At 38.2% G+C, this 25,247-nt stretch overlaps 1 protein-coding gene across 6 annotated transcripts in view; it reads right to left on the bottom strand.

The window, feature by feature from the left end:
* The window catches only part of MIA2 (MIA SH3 domain ER export factor 2), an 80,369-nt gene that overhangs the window by 44,711 nt on the left and 10,411 nt on the right, over positions 1-25,247 (bottom strand). For 3 of the 6 annotated variants that reach the window (XM_059373118.1, XM_059373116.1, XM_059373117.1), the window contains exons 5-9: positions 19,497-19,700; positions 19,290-19,390; positions 10,860-10,985; positions 8,310-8,331; positions 8,126-8,214 (exon numbers count right to left, since the gene is read on the bottom strand). In XM_059373118.1, the coding sequence (XP_059229101.1) occupies positions 8,126-8,214; positions 8,310-8,331; positions 10,860-10,985; positions 19,290-19,390; positions 19,497-19,700 (542 nt within the window). Of the gene's footprint in view, positions 1-8,125; positions 8,215-8,309; positions 8,332-10,859; positions 10,986-12,411; positions 12,539-16,730; positions 16,876-19,289; positions 19,391-19,496; positions 19,701-25,247 lie in introns of those variants that run through there. The other 3 variants (XM_059373119.1, XM_059373121.1, XM_059373120.1) reach the window with 2 other exon arrangements.

The raw sequence follows: 25,247 nt of genomic DNA, 5'->3' as shown, positions 1-25,247 counted from the left end.
ACAAATTTTATTCTAAATTTATCTGGAGAGGTATCTAAGATGCAAACAAAATCCACTTCCACATGTATGCTTAATTTACTTTGATTTACTTAGCTTTAAGTTCTTCAGATATGAACACTATATTAGAGCCAGGGCAGCTAACATACCACAATACCCTAACCTGAGTAACAAATGACAGAACTTCACCTTTAAGACTAAGAGAACAGTCCCAAGTCTGCCTATTCATTAAAGAGAAATTAATACAAACTCGTCATCAGAACTTTTCACTTGTAATTCAAATCATAGAACAAATATAGCAAGCAGGCAATATAAAATCTTTAAACATGCAAAACAAAGAAAATGAAACATACAATGCTATAAGATTTGGCAAAATACACTTATTTCAATGCTCTTTTTCTTTTTTTTAAAGTGATTAAATGGAAAACTAGGCTATTTGGAAAAAGCTTCTTGCCAGATTAAGAAGAGATGCATGGGGCACCTGGGCGGCTCAGCTGGTTAGGTGCCTGCCTTCAACTTAGGACATAATCCCAGGGTCCTAGGTTTGAACCCCACATCAGACTCCCAGCTCAATGGGAGACCTGCTTCTCCCCCCCTCACACTTCCCTTGCTTGTGTTCCCTTTCTTGCTGTCTCTCTGTGTCAAATAAATAAAAAAAATCTAAAAAAAAAAAAAAAGAAGAAGAAGAAGAAGAAGAAGAAGAAGAGATGGACAAAAACACACAGAAAAATAGGATATGTCAGAAGGCTTCAGACAGCTATCGACAGAATGAGATAGAAGAGGGAATTCTTAGAAAAGCCAGCCTAGCATTTGACATTTCCTTCTCCCAGCCCAAAAACAGAGGATGATAGGCCAAGAAACTGAGCAGAAACTAATACCAACCCACACTGGCTACCTTATAAGAAAGTCTAAACCAGAAACGGACCAATCCCTCGAAGTAAGGCCAAAGTTCCAAACATTTTGATCTGTACTCAAAGTAATCTATGATTTCTGATGCCTCAACCTAGCTGTCTATGAGAAGCAACAGTAAACCCTTAAGGAGAAAGATAACATCACTCACAGCTTCAGATTTTTCTCTTATATAACCTGGCACTGATGAACACAAGATCTGACTAAGAACCAAGAAAAAAATGAGCAGGAGAAACAGATTCTTGAAGAATACAAATAACAGGAATTTTCAGTCAGGGGCACCTGGGTGGCACAGTTGGTTAAGCTCCCCAGCTCTTAAATACAGCTCAGGTCATGATCTCAGAGTTGTGAGATCGAGCTCTGCTTTGGGTTCCACATTTAGCACAAAGTCTGCTTAAGATTCTCTCTCCCTCTCCCCACTATTCTCACTCTGTCTCCCTCTCGAATAAATAAATAAATAAAAAGAATTTTCAATAAGACATTAAAATAAGGGTTAATATGGGATGCCTGGGTGGCTCAGTCAGTTATGCGACTGCCTTCAGCTCAGATCATGATCCCAGGGTCCTGGGATTGAGTCCCACCTCCAGCTCCTTGCTCAACATGGAACCTGCTTCTCTCTCTCCCCATGCTGCTCCCCCTGCTTGTGCTCTCTCTCTCTCTGACAAAAAAATAAAATCTTAAAAAAGGGGGGAAAAATTGCCAACCTAGCATTCAAAAAACAGCATTACACAAAATGTACATTATATATTATCAGACAAACAAAAACAGAGAATTTATCAATAGTATACTCCACAAAAGGAAAGATTAGGATGGGGCACCTGGGTGGCTCAGTTGGTTAAGCCTCTGCCTTAGCTCAAGCCATGACTGGGATCCAGCCCCACGTAGGGCTCCCTGCTCAGCAAGGGCAATCTGCATCTCCCACTTTCTCTCCCTCTCCTCTCCCTCTGCCCCTGTTCTCTCTCTTACTCTCACTCACTCTCTCTCTCTCTACTTTTTTTAAAAGAAAACACTAGTGTGTTCTTCAGAAGTAAGGAAAATCATCCCAGAAGAAAGCTGAAAATGAATGAAAGAATAAATAGTAATGAAAATAATAAACATATGGGTAAATCCAAACAAATGGTCAGGATTTCAAATAGTAATAAAATGACTTGGAGTTTTAAACAAATATAAAATCAAAATATAGTGCAAAAGCACTTGCACAAAAAGGGACAGTGGAATTACAGTATTCTAAGATCTTTACATCATCCAGTAAGTAGTAACAGCATTCACTTATATTAGATTTTAGTAAGTTAAGGGTAGATGTTGTAATTTCTAAGATAATCATTAAAAGAATATAAGATAATCCATAAGTAACAAACCCACTGATATAGAAAATATTGAAATAATAAAAAATAAACTACTTTAATAAAAAAAATAAGAGAGGAGAGAAAAAACAACGTGGAATACGTGTGAAATAGAAATAGTTAAGATGATAGATTTAAGCCCTAATAAATTAGAAGTTACATGGAATGCAAATGAAGTAATAGTCCATTAAATACAAAGATTTTTTTAGACTAATTTAAAAAATCAAAATCCAACTGTACACTATTTCTAAAAGAGACAACAGAAAAATAAGTACATAAAAAGGTTAAAAGTAGACTAATGGGAAAAGATCTACCATGCAAATACTTACCAAATAGCTACACTAATATCAGACAAAATCAAAAATTCCTAAAGATAAAACAGGGGTATTTCATAATGATAAAAGGCTCAATCTAACCAGGAAGATAAAACAATTACAAATCTGTATCCACCTAACATAAAATTGACAAAATTAAGAAAAAAAAATGCATAATCATAATGGGAAACATACTTTGCTCAATAATCAATAGATAATATGAATTTAAAAAGTAACAAAAATATATACCAATAACTAGGGTAAATAAAAGTGGTATTACATCACAAGGGTAATGAATGTATGTATTTCTGTCATACATGAAACACTTACCAAAATCAATCTTATACCAAGTCATAAATTAGGTCTCAACAAAGAACAAAGAATGAAATCATAGACCGTATACTCTGAATTAAATAGAATTAGGTAAAATTATTTAAAAATTAATTAAAAAGAAATTTTAAGAAATCTCTCTTAGGAAATTAGTAAGTACCCTACCAAATAACTAGTGTTTCCAAGAAGACAGCACAACAAAAATTTTAAAATATTTTATACTGTTTGATCAAGAAAGCATGACATACCCAAACCGATGAGATGTTTTAAAGAAAGCCAAAGTAAATTAGAGCTTTAATGCAGAAAGTGTAAAGGAAGTATAAAGTAAAACTCAATGATTTAAGTACACATCCCAAAAAGTGAACAAAAAAGAAGAGTAAAATAAAGCAAAGCAAAGTGGGGGAAAAAATAAAGAAATTAAATATAAAACAAAGTAAAAAGAATCAACAAAACCAAAAGATTGTTCTTGAAAGGCATTAAAAAGGGGCAACTGCATGGCTCATTCAGTTAAGCATCTGCCTTCAGTTCAGGTCATGATTCCTGGGTCCTGGGATAGAGCCTCATGTAGGTTTCCCTGCTGAGCAGGGAATCTGCTTCTCCCCTCTTTCTGTCCCTCCCCAGCTTGTGCCCACGTGCTCACTCTCTTTCTCCCTCTCAAATAAATAAATGAAAACTCTATGGCACCTGTGTGGCTCAGACAGTTAAGCCTCTGCCTTGGGCTCAGGTCATAATCCCAGAATCCTGGGATAGAGTCCCACATCAGGATCCCTGCTCAGCGGTGAGTCTGCTTCTCTGCCCCTCCCCTGACTGGTGCTTTCTCTCTTTCTTGCTCATTCTTTCCCTCTCTCTCAAATAAATAAATAAAATATTTAAATAAATAAATAAGTAAATAGAGCATTTAAATAAATAAATAAAGGCACTAAAACATTGATAAAACACTACCAAGGCTGATAAAGGATAAAAAAGGGAGAGAAGTTCAACCAACCAATTATCAGGAATAAAAAGGTAGATACCTCACTAAAGGTCCCATAAATGTTTAGAAAATAATAGGAGAATAAACACTATTCCAGCAATGATCAAATAAAAGATAAAATTTTAAAAACTCATTTGTAATAGCATCAAAAAGAATAAAATATGTAGGAATAAATTTAACTAAAAAAATGGTAGGCCTTGTACTCTTTTTTGTTTTAAGATTTTATTTTTAAGTAATCTCTACATTGAGGGCGCCTGGGTGGCTCAGTGGTTAAGCTGCTGCCTTCGGCTCAGGTCATGATCTCAGGGTCCTGGGATCGAGTCCCGCATCGGGCTCTCTGCTCAGCGGGGAGCCTGCTTCCTCCTCTCTCTCTCTCTGCCTGCCTCTCTGCCTACTTGTGATTTCTCTCTGTCAAATAAATAAATAAAATCTTTAAAAAAAAAAAAAAAGTAATCTCTACATTGAGCGTGGGGTTCAAACTTACAACACTGACATCACGAGTAGCATGTTCGACCAAATGACCAAGCCAAATGCTCCAAACCTTATACTCTAAAAACTACAAAACAGAGAAGACCCAACTAAATGGAAAGACATCTCCATCTCCTATTCCTATTCCTAGATCAGAGACTTCATATTGTTCAGACAGCAATATACCCCGAAATGATTTATAGATTCAACATAAGCCCTATCAAAACTGTAGCTAATCTGGGGCGCCTGCCTGGCTTAGTCAGTGGAGCATGTGACTCTTGATCCCAGGGTCATGGGTTCATGTCCCATGTTGGATGCAGAGATTACTTAAAAGTAAACATTTTTTAAAATTAAGATTTATTTATTTTGGTGGGGGACGGAGAGCAGAGGGAGAAAGTCCCAAGCCAACTCTGAGCTCAGTGTGGAGCCCAATGCAGGGCTCAATCCTACAAACCTCAGATCACGACCTAAGCTGAAATCAAGAGTCAGACACTCAACCAACTGCATCACCTAGGCATCCCAAAAATAAAATCTTAGAAAAAAAAAAAAAGAATTCCAGTTAATCTGTTTGCAGAAATTGCAAGCTGATCCCAAAATTCACAGAAAATACAAAGGACCCAGAATAATCAAAATGATTTTGAAATAAAGGAACAAAGTTAAAGGGCTTACATTTCCCATCAAAAAGCTAACATTGATCAAGACAGTTTGGACCTGGCATAAAGACAAACATAACAGCTAAGTTGAGAATCCAAAAATGAACCCTCACAATTACAGTCAACTGATTTTCAATAAAGGTGCCACAACAATTCAATGGGGGAAAGAACAAACCTTTCAACAAACATTGCTAGGGAAAACTGGATATCCACATGCCAAAGAATGAAGTTGGACCCACCCTTACCTCACACAATTTATAAAAAATTAATTCAAAACAGATCAAAGACCTAAACATAAAATCTAATCCCATAAAACTTTTAAGAAAAAAATACAAGTGTAAATCTTTCGGAGCTTGTTTTAAGCAACTGTTTCTTAGATACGACACCAAAAGTGTAAACAAAAAAAAAAAAAAAAAAAGGTAGAAAAACTGAGCATTATTATAAAAATTAAAAACTTTCAGAGGCACTTAGGTGGCTCAATCAATTAAATGTCTTCCTTCAGCTCAGGTCATGATCTTAGGGTCCTGGGATAGAGCCCCACATCGACATCCCTGCTCAGTGGGAAGTCTGTTTCTCCCTCTCCCTCTGCCTCTCCCCACTGCTAGTGCTCCCTGTCAAATAAATAAATAAAATCTTTTAAAAAGAAAATTAAGGGCGCCTGGGTGGCTCAGTCGTTAAGAGTCTGCCTTCGGGTCAGGTCATGATCCCAGGGTCCTGGGATTGAGCCCCACACTGGGCTCCCTGCTGGGTGGGAAGCCTGCTTCTCCGTCTTCCACTCCCCCTCTCTCACTGTGTCTCTCTCTGTCAAATGAATAAATAACAATCTTTAAAAAAAAAGGGGGGGGGCGCCTGGGTGGCTCAGTGGGTTAAAGACTCTGCCTTCAGCTCAGGTCGGGATCTCAGGGTCCTGGGATCAAGCCCCACATCGGGCTCTCTCCTCAGCAGGGAGCCTGCTTCTTTTCCTCTCTCTCTGCCTGCCTCTCTGCCTACTTGTGATCTCTGTCTGTCAAACAAATAAAATCTTTAAAAAATAAATTAAAAATAAATTAAAAAAAAGAAAGAAATAAAATTAAAAACTTTAATGCCTCAAAGATACTACCAAGAAAGTGAGGAGAAAGCCCAGAGAAATTAGAGAAAATACTGGAAAATCAGATATTTAGAAGCTTATATGTATAATATACAAAGTTACAACTCAATAATAAAAAGCCAGGGTGCCTGGGTGGCTGGGTTGGTTGAGCGACTGCCTTTGGCTCAGGTCATGATCCCAGAGTCCCGGGATCGAGTTCTGCATCCGGCTCCCAGCTCCACAGGAGTCTGCTTCTCCCTCTGACCTTCTTCCCTCTCATGCTCTCTCTCACTCTCTCTCTCAAATGGATAAATAAAATCTTATTTAAAAAATAAAATAAAATAATAATATAATTATTAATATTAAAATAATATTTAATAAAATTATTTAAATAACTTAAATAATTTAAATAAATTAAATAATAAAAAGACAAATAACCCAGTTTAAAAATAGGCAAAGGAAGTGAGGAGAGATTTCTCAGGAGAAGATAAATAAATGGCCAATGGACACATGAAAAGACAAATATTCAGGGCACCCGGGTGGCTCAGTTGTTAAACATCTGCCTTTCGGCTCAGGCCAGCTCAGGCCATGATCCCAGGATCCTGGGATCATGCCCCTCATGGGGCTCCCTGCTCAGCGGGAAGCCTGTTTCTCTATCTTCCACTCCCCTCTTCTTGTGCTCCCTTTCTCACCATGTCACTCTCTGTCAAATAAATTTTAAAAAATCTTTTTTAAAAATAAATATATAATGGCATAATGTTTTACTTTTATCAAATATATATCAGTTTTAATAATAACTTAGTGAGTACAATGCTCTTAAATATGCTTTATTATTTGAAAGCATTGTGCCGTTATTATGTTATACAACAAATTAAAGATGAAGTTCTAAATTTAATAAATAAATAAATAAATAAATATATAGATGAACTGTTTTCCCCAAAATATATAGCTCCAGAGCCTCAAATGTGACTGTATTTGAAGACACACCCTTTAAAGAGGTGGTTAAATTAAAATAAAGTCTTTATGGTGAGCCCTAATCTAATCAGACTGCTGTCCCTATTAGAAGAGGAAACACTAAGTGCCTGGGTGACTCAGTTTGTTAAGCCTCTAACTTCGGCCCAGGTCATGATCCCAGAGTCCTGGGATAGAGCCCCACATTGGGCTCCCTGCTCAGTGCAGAGCATGCTTCTCCCTCTCCCTCTGCCTACTGCTCCCTCTGCTTGTGTTCTCTCTCTCTGCATCAAATAAATACATAAAACTAAAAAAAAAAAAAAAAAAAAAAAAAGAGGAAATATAGACACTCAGAGACACACAAATGAACACCTGCACAGAGGTAAGACCACATGAGATAAGGGCATGCAGGCTAAGGAGAAGAGCCTCATAATATACCAAACCTCCCACATTTTGATCTTAGACTATTAGCCTCCAGAACGGTGAAAAAATTAATTTCTGTTGGTAAGCCAGCTGGTCTGTGGCATTTTGTTATGGCAGTCCTAGCAAACTTAAACAAAGACTAAATGAGAAAAGTAAAACAAAGTTTCTAAAAGTAGCACAAAAGAATATCTTCGTATCCTTGAGTAATCAAAAATTCTTAAATAAGAAACAAAAAAGCAGTTATCATAAAGACGATGGATGAATGAGACTAGGTTAAATTAAGAACCTCTGCTTACCGTTTGAAATAAAAAGGTAAACCACACAGTGGAGGAAAATATTTGCAGTACATATATCTGACAAAGGGTTCATGTTCAAATATAGAAAATATTCTACATATCGAAAAGGAAAAAGAAAGATGACACCTTCTCAAACATGAAAAAAAAAAAGCTTGAGCAGTCAACTTCACAAAAAGAATATTCAAAATGACCAATAAAAACATGAAAAAGTGCTTACCCTCATTATCCTATTACCCTACCACAATGGTTAAAATTAATAAGATTGGTAATATGAAAAGCAATTGAACTCTCACACTTTATAAAGCATTAATAATCTTAAACTTAACACTGAAGTATCTGCACTGAAGAGTATTAAGTCCTCTAACTCTAACATGAATGTTAACATTTTCAAAAATATCTTACCTCTTTTTGAACAAGACTAAGTTTTTCAAGTAGTTTACATTTTTCATCAATTAGTGTAGAAAGTTCTACAGCAAGCTTATTCTCTCTTCCTGAAAAGAAAGTTCATATCATCATCATATGTAAATTGTTTTAAGTTTCAAAATTATAAATAATGATAAGATCTAGAAGAGAAAAAAGAGCTTACCCACATAAAGCCGGCTTCTAACCTGAAACAAATTTTTAACAAAAATTACATTAAAACAAATATATATTCAAGTAAATCTATTTAACTTCTACCAACTTAAAAACAACTGGTTTCTTATTGCCTTAGTATGAATATGCGTTATCTGAAAGTGTTTTTTCCAATGGGAAAAAATGTTACATATTAAAGTCTCTCTACTGAAGAATCACATTATTTATTAGCATATTAAAGGCTCTGAAATAATCCTACCTTAAAAACACCTGTTTCATTTCATTTATCCCACTGTTCATCAAATATATTTGGTCCTCAAACAATTTCAGGAAGCCCTTAGTACCATCTCCCCCACTGATAACACCCAAAATAAAGTTTGAGAAAATGTTACCATGGATTGAATTGAATATAAAATCTTTTTCTTCTTTAACCTTTTTCTATCTCAAAAAATGAAGGAAAGATCCCATTTGTGGGGCGCCTGGGTGGCTCAGTGGGTTAAAGCCTCTGCCTTCGGCTCACGTCATGATCCCAGGGTCCTGGGATCGAGCCCCGCATCGGGCTCTCTGCTCAACAGGGAGCCTGCTTCCTCCCCTCTCTCTCTCTGCCTGCCTCTCTGCCTACTTGTAATCTCTGTCTGTCAAATAAAATAAATAAAATCTTTAAAAAAAAAAAAGAAAGAAAGAAAGAAAGATCCCATTTGTAAAGATAAGCAGACTTAGAGAACTTAAATCATCTACAGAAGATGTATAGGGATAAAATTTTTAAAAGTTTTTAAGTTTTATTTTTTTTTTAAAGATTTTACTTATTTATTCGACAGAGATCACAAGTAAGCAGAGAGGCAGGCAGAGAGAGAGGAAGGGAAGCAGGCTCCCTGCTAAGCAGAGAGCCTGGTGCGGGGCTCAATGCGGGGCTCGATCCCAAACCCTGGGATCATGACCTGAGCCGAAGGCAGAGGCCTTAACCCACTGAGCCACCCAGGCGCCCCAAGTTTTTAAGTTTTAAAGTCGAAGTACAGTAGAATCAGTATTAATATAGGACTAAATTAATGAACTGAATTATTGCATTGAGGACCTATCTCAAAAGGTAGTTAGTAAGAACCTATTAAAAAATTGAAAAACAAAAATTAAGAGATATGGAAGGCAGAAATAGAAAGGGCAGTATCTAAAAACACAGTCCCAAAAGGAGAAAAATAAAATGTAAAATGCAGACAGTAACTTCTAGGATTAAAAAAAAAAAAAAAAAAAAAAAAAGATGAAAGACCTCATATTAAAAGATTCCAGAGAATTCTAAAACAGAAATAAGAAAAAACATTTAAGCCTAGACACATTATACTGAAATAAGAATATCAAATTAAGGGGCTCCTGGGTGGCTCAGTGGGTTAAGCCTCTGCCTTCGGCTCAGGTCATGATCTCAGGGTCCTAGGATGGAGCCCCACATCAGGCTCTCTGCTCAGTGGGGAAGCCTGCTTCCTCCTCTCTCTCTGCCTGCCTCCCTGCCTACTTGTGATCTCTCTGTCAAATAAATGAAATCTTAAAAAAAAAAATATTAAAAGATTCTAAAAGCTTCTACAGAAAAGATCACTTATGAGTAACAGTCACACTGACATTAGACTTTTCAATAAGTAACATTAGACATAAAAAGACAAGGAATTAAGGGTTTAAAGTATTAAAAGGATAGAACTTTGGACCAAAAATGTTTATAGCAAACAAATTATGATTCCAATGTGGGAGCTTAATTCGAATATCCTCAAGCACTCAAAATAAAGTCTCAGAAAGTTTGCCATACAAAGATCTACACTAAAAACAACTCTGAAAGTATTCAAATATGGGAAGAAGTAAATCTAGGCGACCCTGCAAGAATAGGTCAATTAAGAGTAACCAAAAACCTTGGTAATATTTTTGTTTTGCTGTAATATTTTGTTCAGCTCAGGTCTTGATACCAGAATCTTGAAATTGATACCCACTTCAGGATCCCTGCTCAGCAGAGCCTGCTTCTCCCTCTCCCTCTGTCCCTCCCCACCACCCCCTCCACCCCACCACCACTCACAATCTTTTTCTGTCTCTCTTGCGCTTGCTCTCAAATAAATAAAAACTTTTTAAAAATAAATAAGCACAGATCAAAATAAATAAAATATAAATGTAAGGTTTTAATATTATTGTAGAATACTTCTACAAAGAAAGTCTTTAAAATTTTTACACTTAAAAAAATTCCTCTGAGGGGCGCCTGGGTGGCTCAGTGGGTTAAGCCGCTGCCTTCGGCTCAGGTCATGATCTCAGGGTCCTGGGATCGAGTCCCACATCCGGCTCTCTGCTCCAAGGGGAGCCTGCTTCCTTCTCTCTCTCTGCCTGCCTCTCTGCCTACTTGTGATCTCTCTCTGTCGAATAAATAAATAAAATCTTTAAAAAAAAAAATTCCTCTGAGTTCACATTTTCTAATAGCCACAAATTAACACGAGAAATGCACTTAACAATCAACTTCTTTCCTTAAAATAAAAGATATGTTTCTCATATTAACTGTTCAACCTTAAGACACATGAATATTCTCTTAATATTGGTTACTTACCGACTGAAAACTCCTCCACAAAAACAAGAGAACAGCAAAAAATCCAAAAACACCTGCACATATCACCAATTCCCATGGAAAACCATAGGAATTTGGTCTCATATCTTCAGGCACTCCTACCAAAACCTTCAAGACAAAAAAATTAACTTCTCAAAAATGCACATTTGATAAAAAGTATTGATTACAAACTATTATACATGGAATGTATGTGTTCCCCAAAATTCATATGTTGCAACCTAATTCCCAGTGTAATGGTATTTGGAAGTGGGGCTTTGGGGAGGTGATCATGAGAGTAGAGCCTTCGTGCATGGGATTAGTTCGCTTATAAGAAGCCACAGAGACTTCCCTTGACCTTTCTACCATGTGAGGTAATAATGAGAAGAATGAACCAGGAAGTGTGTCCTCACCAGACACAGGATCTGCAGCGCCTTGATCTTGGCCTTCTCAGCCTCCAGAACTGAGAACAATGTTACTTATTTAAGCCACCCAGTCTGTGGTGTTTTTATTACAGCAGCCCCCACAAACTAAGACATAAGTAAGTACAAGTTTATGTGTAAACACTATTAACACTCTTTTCATGAAATGGTCTGCCAGACTACCAAACAGAAGGTATTGCAGTATATTTTTCATGCAATTTTCAATCACCAAGTGACGAAAAACAGCACTGGTAAAATGCAGTGATGTGCAAACTGGAATTCTACAGACACACCTCAGAGCTTCTGAAAGTAAGAGCCCAAAAGAAAAGAATCTGAGGTCAGGTCCTCTAAACCTGATATCGACCAGTTTAGGTTTTATGTGTGGAGTATACTGGATCCCATTTATGATTTCCCCCACAGTGAAGGAAAAAAATAGATCTGAAGCTTAAGAAAAAAAAGGTTTGAAAACCACTGATGAAGCTTTGCGTTTGGAATCTGAGTATCTTTACCCTACTTCTGTGGCTCCCTTCTCTTACCTGTCATGGGAATAACGCAGCTTCAACATGCAGGGCAGGAACTCAGTAAAGGTAACTATTTCTATTAATCCTCCTTCAAAGACCATGATCCTGTAACCATGGCCTTTCCACACAACTTCTCTCCCGAGCAGGTCTTTGGTACAAAACAGCTTAAGGCTTTTACAGTTCCTCCTATATTTCATCTTTCCCTGGGTCAGTTCATTACTCATCCTCACCCAATGGGGTTATTCTTTTGTTACTAGGCCCCATATACTACTCAATCACAAAAAAGAGAATGGTAGGGGAATAAAAGAAAATGTCCTTTTAAGAAAAACCTGAAGTCTAACCAGGTTTGATTTTTTCCAGGGTTCAGTCCTTTTTAGGCCCTTTCTACCTAGAAAAACACCCTTTAACACCTATTCTCCTCAACAAAGTCTGCTTTATAACTCTGATCCATATAAGTACTCCTTCCAAATTGCTATCTATAGTTCATTAACCTGCATGCCCAGTGGGGCGCCGGCTTAAGATTCTCTAAGAAAGAAAGAAAACATTTCCACAATACTGTTTCCTGTCCCCCCTGCGACCCCTGGACCAAGTAACCCTGATCACGCCTGAACTCACCGTACGCAGCTTTTCCAGGACCAGCCCAAAGTACGACTGAGGGCCAGTCCTGGGCTCCTCCATGGCGCCAACGTCGCCTCAACTGGAGTGGCCGCAGCCAGGGCCTGACGTAGCCACAACAATTGGTATAGAACTCGGCGGTTTGGGTCCGGAACCCAAACCTGCACCCGGCAACCGGAGCAGACCACTGCGGAGTCGGTTGCGGGGGACTGCTGTTGGGAACCGCACCAACGAGCCTCACGTGTCCAATGCTGCCCACCCGGAGAGCCTCGCCCCTAGTTATGCTCTACGTCCTGAAGATCCGAAGGTCCAAGCCCGTCTCCAAGGAGCCCGCGACCTGCCCTCTCCTCGCGGTCCACTCCTCGATTTGGTTTCGGCCAGGCCGGAAATATGTACAAAATAAAATCATGTCTTGTTCCACAATATGCTTCTCTTCCTATAAACTCTACCTCTGTGAATGAATAAGCTGCCATAGCCAGAAACCTGGCAGTCATTCTGAACTCCTCCTCTCTCTCACCCTTCCCATCCAATCAGCAAGATCCTACCCATTTTAGCTCTTAGCTACTAAATATTTCTCCCATTCAGTACCCTCTTCTTTATCCCTACTTGACTACTATGCCATCTCTCCCTACACCATTTCTAGTTTTGTTCTCCTTACATCTAACTCACATGCCACCATCAGGAAGCTACTTAAACCAAAAGTCTAACCACTGAAATTCTTCAAATGCTCTCCAGCACCTACATCAACGGGAATCTACTTAATGTCTCCAACAGGCATCTCTGCACATCATTCCCTGAGCCTACTCTGTATTCGAGTAAGACACTTCTCTGCACTCACAATGTTGTTTCCTGTCCCCTCTGCTTAACCTATTCAGTTAGCCTGGAAAGGCTTTCCTACAAACTCAACTGGATATAATCTCTCCCACCCCTCACTTTCCCTAGCACTTTCTGTGTATGATTTGGTAAGCAGTTCATCAGTTTCTACTTTGCACTATTTCTTTTTTCTTCTCTCCCTTAACAGACAGCTTGACACCAGTGGCCCAAATTCAGTCCATTTAAATTCTCCACAGAACTGTCTCTCTCACACACGCAAATACACACACACACACACAATCACTCGATGCACTTGGTTGAATGACTGAACACCATGACAACAGTACTTTTAATTTCGGTTACAAAAAAACAATCCTTATAACTGACCCAATATTTTAAAAGACTTGATTTTTAATGCAAACATTTTAAAGCACAGGCATATAAATACCCCTCAACTGTCAGCAAAGGCACATAAACACTTAAGAGAGAAAAATCTACACAACTACACAAATTAACCTTAAAAAGACTAAAAACATTTTGAACACTGGGAGTTCAGGATCTCCAGATTTTACACTAGTACGACCTTTTACATTAACAACAGAAAGATGCGAAGAAAAATGTCACTTAGGGTAAAGTATCTCGAAAGAGCATTCTTTATTACAAGAAAACGCAGAATTACAATCCTAACTTCCCGTCCAGGTTTCGGTGTCCCTTCAAGACAACGAGAAGTTTCATCACTAAAAGGAATTCATTTCGAGGATTAGTCCTCAAGTTTCTCACAGTCGAGAGAACCACGTGTCATTGACCCCTGTTCAAAGCGAATAACAGGACGGTAAAGCTATTCTTTTTAGGAATCCGAAAACATTTGACACACCTTTGCAAAATCCTGCTAGGTAAATGCTCTCTTCACCTTCGAGATCTCCAAGTCCCTTTCCAACACAGACACACAGACACACACACACACACACACACACACAACCACCCCAGCAGCCTGCGAACCTGGCTACTGCCTCGGACACACGCAGGAGCCCGACAGCAGGTGAGAGGACTGGCTTCAGGACCTCTAACCACCGCCACCAGGACCGCAAAGCCAAAAGTCGGCTGCTTCCTTCCCCGGGAGGCTCCTGCGACCCCTGGGCCAAGTAACCCTGATCGCGCCTGAACTCACCGTACGCAGCTTTTCCAGGACCAGCCCAAAGTACGACTGAGGGCCAGTCCTGGGCTCCTCCATGGCGCCAACGTCGCCTCAACTGGAGTGGCCGCAGCCAGGGCCTGGAGCCACAACAATTGGTATAGAACACGGCGGCTCTGGGTCCGGAACCCAAACCTGCACCCGGCAACCGGAGCAGACCACTGCGGAGCCGGTTGCGGGGGGTTGCTGTTGGAAACCGCACCAATGAGCCTCACGTGTCCAATGCTGCCCACCCGGAGAGCCTCGCCCCTAGTTATGCTCTACGTCCTGAAGATCCGAAGGTCCAAGCCCGTCTCGCAAGGAGTCCGCAACCTGCCCTCTCCTCGCGGTCCACCCCTCGGTTTGGTTTCGGCCAGGCCGGCGCGGGGAGGCGGGGACACGAGGACGCGGTTAGTTTCCCCTCCCTCTTCGCGCGACGTGTCCTTGCCTCGCGCTCTTAAAGGGGCTGGAGCGGGACTTGGCGAAGCCCAGGACCGTTGGTAGTCGCGGGGCTCGAGGCAGAGACCGTGGGATTGGGCCTCAGGCTCTGCGCTGTGGTGTGGGCCGCACTGCCCAGAAGACTAGGGCAGTGGCTGAGGACCCCCTTATGTCAGGTGGCCGCGGTAGCGGTGAGGCTTTTCTTAGAGGCCCCTAGGCGTGGAGCCCCGCGGGGTGAGCGCAGCGCGGCCCCCTCGACCCAAGGGTGGAGGCCAGGTCTTGTACTAGCCCCCAGCGCTTTTCCCTCGCTGTCAGTTAGGAGCCTACCTGCGCCCGGGGCGCCTGGGTGGCTCAGTAGGTTAAAGCCTCTGCTTTCGGTTCAGGTCATGATCCCAGGGTCCTGGGATTGAGCCCCGCATAGGGCTCTCTGCTCAGCAGGGAGCCTTTCCTCCTCTCTCTCTGTCTCTCTGCCTGCTTCTCTGCCTACTTGTGATCTCTGTCTGTCAAATAAATAAATAAAATCTTTAAAAAATAAATAATTTTTTAAAAAAACTTAAAAAACAAAAAAGAGCCTATCTGCACCCCACTGAAGCCCAGCGTATCCCGGGGGGATGCTGCCGGCCCAAGGAAACCGGCGCCGCCTTCATTCCAGTGAGAAAATGGCCTGCAGGGCCCGTGCCTGTGCGTCCTGCCAACCGCCTCCGGACTTCGGACTTTGGACAGGAAGGCGTCGCGGGTCAGCTGTGGTTTGGGCACAGTTGAACCTCTCCCACGCAGGAGAACATGGATCGCGTCTCCTCTGCCCAGAGGAGGATTGCAGGGGTTTATTCACTTCTACCTAAATTACCTGGGCACTTGCTAGGCAGAACTGTCTTAAATTCCAGGAGCTCCTAGTCACCCAAACGCTAAAGCAAACCCCTGTGGACTTTGGCTGAGCGATTGCTGTTCTCCTCTGAGAAGAGGAGCTAAAAGTAGCGCCTTATGGTCTAAATTTAGGACCCTATTCTTAGGTCTGTTGAATAAGGTATGGAGTGCTGGATTTGTTCATGGGAGACTTTTAGCTGACATAGGTGTAAAGGATAACCCGTAAGGCTTACTTGCCAGCAATAATTCTCAACAAACTCAGCCTGCTACAAGTCCTCGGTGAAGTAACAAAAGGAAGCAGATTCTTCTTCCTAAATAAAACACTCAAGAGAACTCAATAGTTGAACAAAATCTTAAATCCTTAGGAAACTTCCCAAATGTAAACTGTCAGCAACAGAACAGTTGTCCCTAAAAGAATTTTTAAAAGGCCCAGGTTCACAGCAATTGATTTTTAGGACTAAAATGGGGCCTTAGTTGTTTGGAACTCAAAGTGCACTCTTTTGCCACATCAGCCTTCAGAGTTTCCAGGAACTATCAGTATCAGAACGCAGCAGAAATTGCTTAATAATTCTCCATTTTTAAGGTATTATACAACATTCCTATAAGTTGGACAGTGTGCATCGAAATTATGTGAATAGCTTATTAAAGTCAAAACAAGCATAACATTTTATATTTAAAATTTCAGAGTCATAGAACAATGTATATCAATTAGAGTACTGTATCGATAAAAAAATTCTTCAATGTCTAAACATTTTCAAAAAACTCTAGAATCATTTTCAACTTTCAGGACTTATTTATAACCTAAAACATTTTTTTTAATCCTTCTGCCCACCCTAAGGCAGTCTGTGCCCTTTTCCAACTTTTCAATCATTCCATTCCAAATATAAAAACATAGATTAGGGACAAAATAATAAATGAAATTTTAAAAAATCTAAAAGATTCCCCCATAACAAAAGGCAGTAAAATTTCAACTTAGTGCCAGATTCAAACCTAATTTCTCTTCTATACACTTAATAGTCATATAGAAACTTACCTCTTCCTCTAGATCATTCAATTCCATTTTTTAAAAAGTTCATGTTAAAATATCTTAACGTGTAAATAAAGTTCTACTAAGCACCTCATATCCTTGAAAAAGATTTCAGATTCTCATACATCTGCTACACTCCTGTTTCCACACAGACTGTGATCCTGTTTTGACACTTGTGTGGTAAAGGGGAGCTGTAGGTGGAGTTGTGACTACCAACACAGAAGCCAATTTCATGGCCGTCACTCCTGATTAAATATGTTTTTTTTTCTAACATATAATACACATTATTATCCTCATAAAAATTGCGATTGAAAAGAGATATACTGAACTTAATAACTGATAAAAATTAAATGTTTTGTTTGATAGTCTATTCATATAAAATACATGATTTTTACCATGTAAAAGATATTCAAAGATTGTTCTCAAATAGACATGGGATTTTGCTGTCTTATGTAGACCTACTTTAAGGGAACTGGAGAGCAAATGTTTTCAGCGTTAATGACAGCTACTAGGAAGCATCCAAGAACACTGGAAACATGCTAACCAGTAAACCTTGTCCACAACCCAGAAACTAATTTCCCTTAGGAAGGGCCCTGTTGAAAGTCTGTAGCTACTAGTTACACCCATTTAACAGGCAATGTCATGGGCTATAGAATCTAGTCCTTTGGAAGAAAACCAAACATGCTGAGCCACACTTTCATTCTCTGTACTAGTGATGTAAGAGTTGTTCTCAGAACATATTGAATCAGGAGTTACCTGCTGAACAAGAGCTGGGTAATTTCCTTTGTTAATTCCACATATAAATGAAGCATTCTAATTAAGAACAGATCAATGTTAGAACTCAAATAACTTCCTCAGTTATAAAGTAGATAAGAAGCAGTTTTAATTCCTATTACTTAAACAATTCAAAGAAAGTATGTTGTGTACAAAATCTAACTGAAATTACTAGCAAATAGAAACAATTACCTGAAACATTTACTCAGAAGAAAAGGAAAACTTTTCACGTAAATTTAACTGGAAAATTGCTCAAATTTTCCATTTACTGCAGCTATTCAAAGCTATATTATGGGAGCTTAGTAGATGCACTAGATTGTTAGAATTCTAGGTCTGGCAAGAATTCTTCAGAACATTTAGTCCAAACATCATGAACTTAAGGCCATACAGGTGAAATAAATGCAGGGAAATGAAGAATTTGTGTCAATTCATAGCCTTTATTAAATAAGTACTTTATATGAGAAGTGAGTATGGCATACTGGTTAATAAATTATTATTTTTTAATTTAGTATCTTCACTAGTATAATTTGTGGGGGGAGGGATGTGTCAGTAGGACATATCAGTATAGAATTAATTCCATGAGGAGATGAAAGTTTTATTACAACATTTTATAATCATTATTGTTCTTCTTTTCTCATGATGGAGCAGATTTCTAAGTAAAGTTTTTAATCAGTTTTAAGACCAACTCATATGGGGTAAATTAATCACTTCTCTGGGCTTATTTTACAGGTAATATCAACTCTCTAGAACCTTAGCAAAGAAATAAAGTGAGGAGGAAGCCTCTGAAAGCAAAATGATACAGTTTTCACAGACTCTTATCATAGTCACCACCATCTACCTGGTCACCCAGACTAGAAACCTGGTAAGTTATCTATACTTTTTAAATTTTCCTCTCCATCCACATTTAATCAATCATAAAATCCAATGAAATCTATCTACAAAAGATCTATCTAGTTTTTCCTTCCAATCATTTTAACAACCACCATCAGCTATTAGACCAAAGGTTAAAAAATGTGTCTGGTGGGCCAAACTTGATCCACAGAACATTTTTTCTGATCTGTATGGTATTTCCTTTTAATATGAATATTTGCCAGCATTCAAAATCAAGAGATTTCACACAAAATATCCAGATTTCCAGCTTATCTTGAAATATCAAAAGATCTGAGGGCACCTGGGTGGCTCAGTGGGTTAAAGCCTCTGCCTTCAGCTCAGGTCATGATCCCAGGATCCGGCTCTCTGCTCAGCAGGGAGCCTGCTTCCTCCTCTCTCTCTGCCTGCTTCTCAGCCTACTTGTGATCTCTGTCTCTCAAATAAATAAATAAAATCTTTAAAAAAAAAAAAAAAAAAGAAAGAAGGAGAAGAAATATTTGGCCAAACCAGGCTAAAGATAAATAGTAGCTACATCATTTGGAGAAAGCATACACACTCTGTTGGTTAGAATTCTCATCTTTAATTAATTCATTTCATTTGAGTTTATATACCTTGATTTAGACCTTCACCATTTATTTCCTAAACTAATGCAATAACTTCCTGACCAGGCCTGCATTTGGTCTTTACCTGTTTGCTGAAGATCAACAAACTTAAGGAAAAGTTAAAAAAAAAAAAAATCCTTAACAATATCCATGCAACAAAACATTCCAGTAAGAGAAATCTTACAGGTAAGATCTCATGGAAAGAGAAACATTATGTAACAGTTGCATAGGGAAGATTCTCTCAAACATCATTTTCAACTACTGCTATATTTAGAAAAATAGATAAAATTAATGCAAAAGATTTATAAGGTCAACTTACCCTTTCTGTAAGAATTATAATTGGTGAAAATGCAGAACTCATAAAATCACAAATGTCAATTTGAAATAAATATTTCAGAATCCAACACTCAGAATCATCTTCTGTCAATTTATAAATAAAAATAAGTCAACACCTGATGTGAGGTAACTTTTAAATCTAATTTCTGCCTTAATTGCTGCATTAGAGAACAAATAACTTTTTTCTTACCTTCTTGAGAAGACAAAAAGTAATCAGTTGAAACCATTTGACTGTTTGGCAGGTTATTTTCCACAGATCTGTCTATTTCTGCCTGAGTATATCCTTCAGTACCTAGTAATGTTTTTGATTTTTCATCATTATTTTTAGAAGATGGAGTTTTGAAAAGTACTTCCTTATGAATTCTCCTGGGTGATTCTAATTCAGAAGCCATATCTGCAAATAAAATTAGAAATGTTTGGGTTTTTCTTTTAAGATTTATTTATTTTAAGGGAGAAAAAAAAGAGCATGAGCATGCATTTGGGGAGGGGCAGAGGGAAAGAATCTTCAAGGAGACTCTCCACTGAGTGGGAAGCCCCCACACACACGGCTCCACATGGGGCTCAATACAGAACTTAATCCCACAACTCATGAGATCATGACCTGAGCTGAAACCAAGAGTTGGACACTCAACCAACTGAGCCACCCAAGCACCCCTGGAGTTCCTTTACTATGTGCTTTGTTGTGGGCTTTCCTTTTGTTTTTTAAGCAGACCATTCTTTGAATTTTCGTGGTCATTGTGACACATTTTTTTAACATTTTATTTATTTTTTAAGATTTTATTTATTTATTTGATAGAGAGAGATCACAAGTAGATGGAGAGGCAGGCAGAGAGAGAGAGAGAGAGAGAGAGATGGAAGCAGGCTCCCTGCTGAGCAGAGAGCCCGACGCGGGACTCGATCCCAGGACCCTGAGATCATGACCTGAGCCGAAGGCAGCGGCTTAACCCACTGAGCCACCCAGGCGCCCCTAACATTTTATTTATTTATTTGACAGACAGAGATCACAAGTAGGCAGGGCAGAGAGGCAGGCAGAGAGAAAGCGGGGAGCAGGCTCCCCGCTGAGCAGAGAGCCCAATGTGGGGCTCCATCCCAGGACCCTGGTATTGTGACCTAAGCCAAAGACAGAGGGTTAACCCACTGAGCCACCCAGGTGCCCCATGACACTTCTTAATGGAAAGAATTCACTAAATTATAAACTGCAGCCTGCATTAGTTCCTACTGCTAATGTAATAAATAACCACACACTCAGTGACTTAAACAGTACAAATATATTCTCTTACAGTTCTGGAGTCCCAAAATCAAGGTGTTGGCAAGGCTGTGTTTCTTCTGTAGGCTCTAGAGGAGAATCTATTTTCTTGCCTTTTCTACCTTCTGGAGGCAATCTGCATCCCTTGGCTCCTGGCCCCTTCTTTCATTTTCAAAGATAGCACTCTCCCTTACTCTGACGCTCCTTCCTTCCACCTTTAGCAGACCTTGTGATTATATGGGGCCACTAGGATACTCTCTCCATCTCAGGATGCTTAATATATTCATATCTTCAAGTCCTTTTTGCCATGTTCAGTAACATAGTCACAGGGTCTGGTAATTAAGACATGAACATCTTTGAATGGTCATTATTCAGCCTATGCCTTTTCTTTACTCTTTTACCAAGGAAGAATTTTTAAAACTATATACAATTGTATTCTCTACATCGTTTTCTTGTCCTAAAAACTATTTTTAAAAAAAAACTAACATAACTGTCAACAACTCTATTGTGCTAATAGGCTTGTTACTAAGAGTAAGATACTAAATATCTCTATATAGAATTTCATTCCTCTTAGATACATTTATTACCTTAGGAAGTGTAATATTTAAATGTCATTGAAAAATGTATATCGCTGCCATTCAAGAAAATTGGTAAGATAGATTACTCTTACTTTATCTGTTAAAGAACCAGGAGTCAAAATGACCAATATTATTTATACTATCTACAGCCTACCCTTTTTTAAAATTTTTATTTATTTATCTGATAGAGAAAGAAAGAGAGATCACAAGTAGGCAGAGAGGCAGGCAGAAAGAGGGGGAAGCAGGCTCCCTGCTGAGCAGAGAGCCTGATGTGGGGCTCCATCCCAGGACCCTGAAATCATGACCTGAGCCGAAGGCTGAGGCTTTAACCCACTGAGCCACCCAGATGCCCCTCCAGGGCAAATTATCATTATTTAAGTTATTTTAGCAATTAAGCAAAGATTAACACATTAAAATAATGTTTTATATGTTTATGTTGGCTCAGTAGAGGGAAAATACAGATATTTTAAGTAGAATATAAAAGTAAAAAACTTCAAGATATTCTCATTCAACTGTTAAGTAAAATACATGCTTCCATGAGTATACAGAGGTATATGCTTGTTTTCTCCTTCAGACCCAATAACAGCATAAAGTTGTGCTGAGGAATCAAATTAAAATCAATAGTAAATTGTATTTTGGATTTTATTCCTACGCTATGAATGAGTATAGCAAAGGCAAAATTATACATTTCCTTAATTTGGTGATCTCATGAAATTGACATTCTGCTTCAATAACTGCCATAAATTTCTGAGAAGGAACTCAAGAAATTATAAATCTTATCACAGCTTTTTTTTTTACAGAATTCATAAATCTATACTGGCAGAGAAAAATTTTATATTATCCAATTGATAATATGATCATTAGGGAAAATATGTTTTATTTTGAATTTCAGTGTAACAAGGCTGATATTTATTTAAATAAATAAGTATTGATATTTTATTCAAATAAAATATTCCTGATTTTTCTGATTTTATGCTACATATTAAGTATTTAAATGATTTATACCTTTAATCACAACATACCTAGGTTCAAATTAGGAATGAAGATGCACGTGCACATCTTTTTGAGAACCCTCATTTTAAAAAGATTATCTGGGGCGCCTGGGTGGCTCAGTTGGTTAGCCATCTGACTTGGGCTCAGGTCATGATCTGGGGATCCTAGGATCCAGCCCTGAGCTGGGATTCCTGCTCAGTGGGGAGTTTGCTCCTCCTGCTCTCTCTGTACCTCTCCCCTGCTTGTGCTCTCTCTCTCTCTCAAATAAATAAAATCCTAAAAAATAATAAATTAAAAATTAAAAGAATTATCCTTCCCCAAAATTAATTGAAAAAAGCTTTAATTTGTACCATGTCAAAATTTCCCACATTTGTATTGTTGGATCATATATTCATAAGCATACCATATCTAATAGTCATTTATTTTAAAACAATTCAATTTTCAAACATAGTTTAAACTGATCATTTGATTGAATTAACTAATCAGAGTTAAAGGGGAAAAAAAGTTTTAACAAGTCCTAGCCTGAAATATAGTATCAAGGTAAACTGTGGGATTTACTTCTCAGTTACTTTTTAAGATAAGAGGAGGAAAGTATCAATGCAGTTCCGAAAAGCAGTATTAAAGATTAGTAAGAGGGACGCCTGGGTGGCTCAGTTGGTTAAGCGGCTGCCTTCGGCTCAGGTCATGATCCCAGCGTCCTGGGATCGAGTCCCACATCGGGCTCCTTGCTTGGCAGGGAGCCTGCTTCTCCCTCTGCCTCTAGCCTGCCACTCTGTCTGCCTGTGCTAACAAATAAATAAAAATCTTTAAAAAAAAAAAAAAAAAAAAAAGATTAGTAAGAGAATTATTCAGTGTCTAATTTTGCACTTTCAATTACAAATTTAACATAACACTTTGATGCAGTGATTTATTTGGCATTGTTCAAAAGATGAAAGTTCCAAGTAAGCAAACTCATATCAGTAATTTAATAATACCACCAGTAAACATTAAAGTAAAAACTGAGCAGTTGGGGGCCTGGGTGGCTCAGTTGGTTAAGTGTCTACCTTTAGCTCAGGTCATGATCCCAGGGCCCTGGGATGGAGCCCCACATCAGGCTCCCCGCATCAGGCTCCCTGCTCAGCGGGGAGACTGCTTTCCAGGCTCCCATCCCCCTGCTTGTGTTCCCTCTCTCGCTGTGCCCCTCTCTGTCAAGTAAATAAATAAAATCTTTTAAAAAAATTAAAAAATAAATAAGTTCAATTGGAGTCCTTTTATAAAAGTTACTAATATTTTAATATAAATAACTGTTCCCTAATTTATCTGTTTTGTAAATACCTATGTCAGTATATTAGTTTTTCTGCAAATCTGGTTTTCCCGGGTCTCAGACTTTCATAAATATTGACTTAAGATCAATAATTCATTTTTCATGAACTCTTTCTGAGTAAGGCAAATTTTCATTTGCTATTTCCTAAAAGAGTTGTTGAAATTATCCAAAAATTTGGGCTGTTGTAGCTCTTTTCCAAGAACCAAAAAATTGGACCTGTAGCTTTATCTGAATTTTTTTTAGTATTCCTTTTTAAAAACAAATTTTACATGACCCCAGGTTATTTTCTATTTAATTAATACCATAATATTTTGGAATAATATAATTTGTTTATATAGAATGACATATCTTTCTTAGAAACTTAAAGAAATTTCTGAATATTTTCACAAAAGTCCCTCAAAACTAGTTATAATTGCAAAATTGCCCTATTCTCATTTGATTATTCTCGAAGTTTTCATATTTAGAAATTCTCTTAGCATCACTAATGAAATAATAAATAAATTCTACTAAAGCCATATTCAGGCTGTCCTTGAGTTTCTGTACATATATTCTAAAATATTTCCGTATATCTGTATTTTGAACCTTCTTTATTTCTGGACCTGATGTTGTTTTGCTTTATTTTAGTCTCACTTATTCTTCCTAATTTCTCTTATTTGCTTTTTCATAAATATTCTTTTAGGAACTAAAAACTGTAAAACAAAATAACTTCCTCTTTAGCCTTTGGCATCATGTCTTTAATATTTTTAGCCATTAAAATGCATCACAGGGGTGCCTGGGTGGCTCAGTGGGTCAAGCCTCTGCCTTCAGCTCAGGTCATGATCTCAGGGTCCTAGGATCGAGCCCCACATCAGGCTCTCTGCTCAGCAGTGAGTCTGCTTCTCCCTCTTTCTGCCTGCCTCTCTGCCTACTTGTGATTTCTCTCTGTCAAATAAATAAATAAATAAAATCTTTAAAAAAAAAAAAGCATCACACCTACATCTTTCTCATTTAGAAAAGGGTAAGACTCTAAGTCTACATTCTGATTAAGGATATTAAGTAAAGAGCTCACATTTTGGAGAATATTAAGAAATGACATATAGTTCTGGAAATTCAAGAAAATCAACCATTTCTGATGGAAATAAATGTGTTTTCTTCTGAGTTTGCAACAGTGTTGATCTCTTCTTGTGAAAGGTTATCTGTCATTCTAGGGTTCAATCGTTCCTGGATTATTGGCCAGCATTTACAGAGTTTCTAATCTATCTATCACAGAGACATCAGAATGGAGATGTGAGAAAGTCATGTTATATAATTCTTTACTTAAAATAGAATCCACAGGTTTTTAATCATAGGAATTGCTAGATATCTAGACATCTAGATCTAGAAGTATCCTCTGATACTCTGCCCTCTTCCATTGCCTACTGTTAAGCTACCAGAATTGACAGAAAACCATTCAAATATAGTTACACTGGGATGTTATTAATGAGCTAAAAAGTTAATGTAAATGAGCAAAAAGAAATCTTCATTTACCAAAATAGAAAGTCAAAGGACATCATCAAGTATAAATCAAAGCAGAACAATATAAAGGTTTTATTCAGAAAATAGAGATAAATACTAAAAGAAACTGGCTAAGAAAGAAAGAAAGAAAGAAAGAAAGAGAAATTACTGTCTCTGGAACAGAGGTGAGAGTAGAGATGGACACAGGGAAAAATTGGTTTTGTTTAAAAAGACAAAAAAAAGCCTTAGTACTAATTATATTTTAAAACCTGTTTACATATATTACTTCAATAAAAACAAACACTTATTGCAAACTATCTTAAGATCATCTTGGAATATCTGTATATC

This window comes from Mustela nigripes, chromosome 13 (assembly GCF_022355385.1).
Source record: "Mustela nigripes isolate SB6536 chromosome 13, MUSNIG.SB6536, whole genome shotgun sequence".
Classification (NCBI taxonomy): domain Eukaryota; kingdom Metazoa; phylum Chordata; class Mammalia; order Carnivora; family Mustelidae; genus Mustela; species Mustela nigripes.
This window is presented reverse-complemented; position numbering and strand designations above follow the sequence as displayed.